This window comes from Cupressus sempervirens, chromosome 5 (assembly GCF_028749045.1).
Source record: "Cupressus sempervirens isolate cs-2001-9-10 chromosome 5, ASM2874904v1, whole genome shotgun sequence".
Taxonomy (NCBI): domain Eukaryota; kingdom Viridiplantae; phylum Streptophyta; class Pinopsida; order Cupressales; family Cupressaceae; genus Cupressus; species Cupressus sempervirens.
Genome location: NC_143122.1, coordinates 250,665,514 through 250,672,752, shown reverse-complemented (window position 1 = coordinate 250,672,752; position 7,239 = coordinate 250,665,514). Strand labels below are relative to the sequence as shown.

General features: G+C 30.0%; 1 protein-coding gene across 1 annotated transcript; it reads right to left on the bottom strand.

Annotated features, from left to right (window-relative positions):
- Nucleotides 1-4,547: 4,547 nt before the first annotated feature.
- LOC149555469 (SKP1-like protein 1B) lies at nt 4,548-6,322 on the bottom strand. Its single transcript, XM_089833642.1, has 2 exons — nt 6,035-6,322; nt 4,548-4,721 (listed from the first exon to the last, which is right to left on the bottom strand). Exons 1-2 carry the CDS (start codon nt 6,320-6,322, stop codon nt 4,548-4,550), a joined length of 462 nt encoding a protein of 153 aa, XP_089689768.1.
- Nucleotides 6,323-7,239: the final 917 nt, after the last annotated feature.

Sequence of the window (7,239 nt, the reverse complement as noted above, 5' to 3'; positions counted from 1 at the left end):
GTATAAATTTTAGTAGAATCCTTCCAAATATGATCAACAACAGAGTTAAGAAAAAGAACAATAGCCTTAAGCTCTTGAAGCATGAGAAAATTAAGATTTTTATGATTCATTAGGAACTCTTTAACATTGGACTTCCTATCAGGAGACTCAAGGCCTCTACTATTCCATGAAATGCACTTCATAAGGAAGGAGGAAGGATAGAGTTAGTAGGGAGAATATCTCCATTCTTCTTTTTATTTTTAGAGCCTATAGGTCTACCCTTCTTTTTAGAGGTAGTGATCCCTACAATAGGATAATCCCCCTCACTATAATCAAATTGAGTATTCTTACTATTAAGGTTATTCCTACTGGTGCTGCCACTACTTCGCATTCTGGAAGGACCCAGAGCTAGAGGAGTAGCCTGATCATGGCTAGCATAAATAACCTCTATAACCAAGTCATCTTATAATTCATTAAGTTGAGTGGGATTGATGATATTATCATTAGGGGGGTGCCCTGGATTAGGATTAGGATCAAGATAATAAGTCTCTCATCTGCTAACCTTGGCTGTAGGAACATCCCTTATGGTAATATTATCAACCTCACACATGGTAGAAACAAAGTCAAAATGGGAAGAGTGTGTAGAGCTAGGGACATCTTCAATCATAAAAGTAGGTTGAAGGTGATCAAGAATAGAGTGGGTTTATTGAGGGGCATCTTCTAACATAAGGGTAGGGGTGCTAGGTAAGGCCAAGAATGGATTAGAGTTAGCATTAGAAGCCCTAACTTTTTTCTAGAGAAAGTTGTTGCATATTCTTGCACCTCCACTTCTTGTTAATCATAGTTTGGAAACCATCACTATCAGGGATCATAGGGGTTTTTTTTAAAGCAATGATAGGGTTAAGGAACTTAGTAGTCTAAAGGATGTGTTCTATAGAGTAAGTAGAGGAGGGAAGAAAATTAAGGTTGCCACCATTATGGTTGTTAGCTAAAGGCAGTTCCCTAGAAAAATTTTATTGATCCACATCAACAGCCAATTTAACATCCACATTGATAGGAGCAATTTCTTTATGAGAATTCAGGGAACACTCACTGTGAGGGGGTTCAATAGTGCCAACTGTAGATTTAGATCTAGGGTTATTTTTAAGGATAATAGGGAAATAAATTCTAAGGTGTCCCTCCTTCTTGTAGAGGAAACAAGCATTCATCCCTCCAAGGATTTCCATCGGGCAAGAGTATATATCATTATTGATATTGAAATTGAGACATTCTGGGATGTCAACCCTAGGCTTAATGGAGACAAGCATCCTAGGAGCTAAGTTTGGAACAAGCTTAGTAGTTTCATCAATTCGAATTATATTACCAAAGGGTTCAAGAAGTTGTGAGATAAATTTTCATAAAATGGAGGGATATCCTTAAGGATAGCCCATCTAGGGCTAGAGAGATCTAAGATCTCATCACTAACAACACCTTGAGACCACACAAGGGCACAAAAATAAATTTTACCAACCACCCAGTATTTTTGTTTCAGAAAATCAAGTTGAGCATCATGGTTGGTGAAAAAAAAGATATGTATTCTGCTGACATGGGGTACTCTCTAAATGGCTTATGGAGTAGTTAGTCTCCTCCACATGGTTTGGCTTTTACTCCCTCCACACTCTCATTAATGTTTCTATTGTTTCAATTAAGTATCTTTGTTTTCTCATGCTATAGAATTTGATTTTGAAAACCATGCTATACCTAACCCTAGCATCACTGTTACTCTGCCCCTTAAGAAATTGTTTGTTTAGATTATGGCTCCAAATGGTAATGGCATCCCCTTTGCTGCATAGTTTCTTCCAGTGGCTAGAGGAGACTGACCCTGTGAAGAAGGTAAGTGTTCTACCACTCCTTCAAATGAGTTCATCATTTCACCAAATGATGTTATGTTGAATGAGATAGCATTAGAGAAATCAAGATTGTGTGAAACTGTGATCTTCTTTGCCTGTGTCGATTTGGATAAATGTTCATTGAGGAATTTCCTTGATGACAAGTTTCACAATGTGTGGAATCCTATGTTAGGGTTAAAAATTTCCTTCTGCAGACAATTTTTATAATTTTAATTATATTAGATTTAATTATATAATTATATTAATAATTATAATTATAATTAATTACCAAGCAATACTAACCACCATGACACTAGTTTACTTGGTAGCTTTACCTCTAGAATATAATAAAAACTAAGAGATTAATATTGAAGATATATATTTTTAGTTCCTGTCATAGGCTAGAACTATAGGCATTAGTAAAAACTTAACTATTTATTAGTAATTTATATATTAACCAATCAATTAAGACATTTTCTTATATTCTTAATAGACATTTTCTTAAATCCAAGTAGAGTTACCATTTCTTAACAAAATATAATATAAAAATTAGTTTTGTGACATTTGATTGGTTAAAAAATTCTAACTAATAAGAGTCCATTTTTAAGAGGGAAGAACATTATTTTTTGATTTTATATAGTATATCATACTTTTTTACAGTTCAACATTTTTTGTTGTTGTTCTATTTCATTTTCTAAATCAATTAATTTTCATATAATTTTAATAAGCTTTTAATTTTTTTTGTAAATAATTTCTATATAGATTAATAAATTTTAATACTATTTTATTTTTTAAATTAACATATCAATGAATATGTATATAAAATTTTTAAATAAAAAATAAAATATTCCATTGAAGTGTTACAAATAAATATTTCTATATTAAAAATAATATAACTATAACTATATATATATATATATATATATATATATATATATATATAGACACACACACATACATATACATACACATACTTACATACTTGTGCATACATACATACATACATACATACATACATACATACATATATATATATACACATACATATACATATACATATATATACATATACATATACATATATACACATACACACACACACACACACATATATATAACTTAAATATTTGTAGCTTAATCTTATCTAGCTCAACCTTTATAGCACATAATTATTTAAATAAAAATTCTAAAACATTTTCTTTACTTTACCACTAACTAGTTATTAAAAGCTCATATAGTAACCAATTAAATAAGGCATTATTTTAATATTCTTAATAGGTTTTTTCTCAAATAAAATAAAGTTGTCGATTTTTTAACAAAAACATAGTTAATCCCTAGGGCGAGACTTATGTTTTCACCTCATTTTCTACTACTAGTTTGCCTCCTTTGTATAAATATTGTATTACATTTGCTATGTTACACATTTCTCTTATTTTTATTTTTATTTTTTAAAGACTATTTCTTTTTTCCCATTGGTTCAAATATTTCTGCATATATATATATATATATATATAATCATATATATTAACATATATATGATTGCCCTAAAAAAATATTGATAAACCAAGTTATATAAATATTTTATATCTATTAAATTATTATTTATTTAATTGGAAAAATTAGATTATCTCAAAGTTATATCACAAATTTATTTTCTTGAAGTTATAGGCACATTTACTTTTTCTATTTTTACATTAGGCGGGACTTCAGTTGTATCACAACTCTTGTTTAAAAATTAATTTTGACACATTTTGATTGGTTAAAATATTTTAATGGATAAGAGCAATGTTGTTTGTTTTTTTATTTCATCCATTCATTTTTACTTCAATTTAAATAGTTCAATTTCTATTTCTAAATTAATAAGTTTTCATATAGTTTTAATAATTTTTTAATTGTTTCTAAATAATTTCTATATAGATTAATAAATTTTAATAATGTTTTAGTTTTAAATGAAATAACAAAACCAATGAATGATTATATAAGTTTTTTTAATAAAAAATAAAATATTTCATTAAAGTGTTACAAATAAATATTTTTATATTAAAAATAACTTCATATATCTTATATATTTTTAATATTTCTTAAATAATCATTTTCGAGCACCATGTCCTTTATCTCACTCACATCTAATAATTATTTATAGTTATAAACATTTTACACCTATACAAATGATCACATTTCAAAAAACCATCTCCTACAAACAAAAACAATTTGTCTTACAAAAGTAAAAACAATCTTTAAAATCAATTCTATTGATATAATTTTTTTAGAAGCAAATTTTAAACAACTTTAAGATAGACATGGGTCTCAACTCAAACATAAACAAGGGATGCCACAAAAGACGATCTTATCACCAAAGTGACTTGATAAGTATGACCATAAGAAAAATTTACTATTACAAAATACTGTGTTAACGTGAAATATCACCATAATTGGGAAATCATAATTTTAAATTATATCAAACTTAAAAAATATCAAATTATTCTTGCAAAACAACCATAATAGAACATTCCATACTATTTTAATAAGCGATGATAAAAGTGATCCGATGAATATTCATTAAATGGAGAAAAGAAAACCAGGAAAACACAAATATTCAAGTTTTTAAAAGCCAACAATTTATTATAAAAAAGCTCAGAAGGAAATCTTGTACGATGCCTCAAGATTGTTTCTAAATGAACTTCCTAAATACTATCATATTTACTGAAAAGCCCACTGATTTTCACGCATGACTTCTGCCTCCTCTTCAGGAGTGAAGTCATTCTTTATGTCAAAGGTCTTGCGGATCTCTTCTGGTGTCTTTCCATTGATCATGCTAGCCACAGTTTGACACAAAAAGTCCAGAAGTCTATTTATATTCAGATAGTTCGCAGCCTGATTGCAACATAGAAATGTGCATTAGAAGTCATAATTATCATTGTATATCTATACTGAAAATTGATTTTGTATAATCATATTCACTAAGTATACTCTCTCAAACGATTTTACAATTAAATATATCATCTGTAAGAGAACTCACAGACAAAGGTTTCCTTGTAAAATGTGCACTAAACATATATGTACATTTCTTATTTCCTACTCACAGACAAAGGTTTCCATGTAAAATGTGCACTAAACATATATGTATATTTCTTATTCACACCTTTTTTTGAAACCGGGTTTTCTAACCAGTGTCTAAGTGCCTTAATATTAAGAAACTAGAAAAGAGCCTAAAGATGAAATCTACATCACAAAAGGACTATATGCATGAACCTTCTTTAGGTAAGAACTTAATAAATGTTGGACAACCTTAAAGTAATATGCTTCAAATGTTTTTGGACAATCAGTGAAAAAATTTCAACAAAGAGTTTCATAAATTCTGGAAAATCTTATAAAAGCCGCTTAAAAAAATACAGATTTTTTTTTTAAAAATGGCATTAAATATGAAGTCTACAAAAATAAACCAACGCACACAAAATATAAAGCCTACAAGACAGAACAAGGATAGATGAAAATATAAAACATACAAATAAATTCAACATTTCATCCCTAAATCCTACCAACATTTCATTCCTCAACTCCTATGAATGAATAAATTTCAAAGCTGCATAATATAGGCTAACAAAATTGCTTCCTATTATCAAGAATCATATAATATAGTCTAAAACCACCACAACATCGTGGAAATCTAAAACCCTAAAAATCAAGTGTTAATCATCTTTCAAGTGCATATCAACTAGGGGAAACGATCCAGCATCCTGCTAGGCTAACAAAAATTTGCAGATTTATGTGAAACTCCATAGGTGAGTGAAGAGCTTAAAGCTAACCTTCTGGCTTCTTAGACCACTAAGTCCCCAACATTTTGGACAAACAGACCAATCAGCAATTAAGAAAACTTTAAAATGACAAAAAATAATGGCTATTAGTGTTCATGATGATTTATTTGGACATGTTTGTGTGCAGATATGGAATTTTTGAAACAGTAATAAGAAGAGAAAGGTAATGATCAACATAACAGCATTGCATACATGAACGGCTGGTTTCCCCATCTGAATCCAAATTATCCATAGTATTTCTTAAAAATCTTAACCTCCTCACTCAAATCTGATTACTTAAAAATATTCAATTTTGTTTTGAAACCCTAAAAGTATAGATCTCACAAAATGTAGACAGAAACCCCATAAAGTGACACCTGAAATCTCACATACCATCATAAGGTCATAAAGTGTAGACAGATCCATCTTCGCGAACTCCTGATCCCACTTCTTAACATCCTCCTCAGAAATCGCTATCTGGGCGGCTTCAACATGATAATTACAGTATTCGATAACCCTGGCCAGGGTTTTACTAGTTATGTTTAGCAAGGGGATGATGTTGTCCGTGCCAGTATCCTCAATCATGTTTTTCACTGTCTCAGACTGAGATGCCACCGCCTTATCGACCTCAAAAATCTCATCATCTGAGCTCTTCAATCGCACTTGGCCTTCCTGGGCCATGCCGCTGGGGATTGCTAACAACGAAATTGAAGCGGAGGAAAACCGAACGAAAATCCAAGGATAAGAATGCCTAGCCAATTGCTCACGTTATAGTTGGCTACAGCTAACCCCTATATTTATATGAGTGGGATGGGCTCTTTTTTGTTTTCATAAAAATATCAGCGAGAGCTAGGTGGCAGATTATGGGCCGTCTAAGTATTGTATTTCGTTATAAAACTTCGAAACTATTTTAATTTGGACTCGGCTAAGTTCAAGACAAAATGTAAAGACTTAAAACACAATGGATTTTTGTCATTTTGTTTAGTGCATTTTGGAGCTTAACCAACTAGTTTTAGACTCTTATTTTGGTTGGTGATTTCTTATATTTAGATTTGTGTTTTCTTTTATCTTAGGGGTGGCATTTGTGTCAGTTATTCATTGGTGAGTATTTTTCAAATTTCATCTCATATTTTCATTGTTAATGTAGTAGTTGAACATCCATTTAATTGCATTATATTAATTTGAATTTTTATAACGATTACAAATGTCTTGTTAATTTCTAGGTATTAAGATGACACCATGACATAGAGAAATTTTTTAATTTCAATTTTTAATCATATTAATTCTATAAGAGTTGTTATTTATATTTTTTAATCATTAAAATATATATTAATGTATTTTGTTAAGAATAATAACATTAAGATAAATTATTATATGATGATATTGATAATATTAATAATGTTGATGAAATTTGGATGGAGATCTCCAACATGAACAAGAGATTTCCAATCACAACATTTTGAAACTTTGCATCAGCAAAGAAGGTAGGTGTTGCCATTTCCTATTCCAAAAATGTGCCCATTCAATCAATTCCTCTCTTTCCTCTTTCCCTAAAGTAGGGTCCAACAGAGGGGAGCATCCATAAAATAGAGAGGGTA

Excerpts from the sequence above, each read along its gene's own strand:
- LOC149555469 (XM_089833642.1), bottom strand. The coding sequence starts at position 6,322 with ATGGCCCAGGAAGGCCAAGTGCGATTGAAGAGCTCAGATGATGAGATT. Across the intron at positions 4,722-6,034 it reads CACTTTATGACCTTATGATG|GCTGCGAACTATCTGAATAT; the intron begins GTATGTGAGATT and ends TGTTGCAATCAG.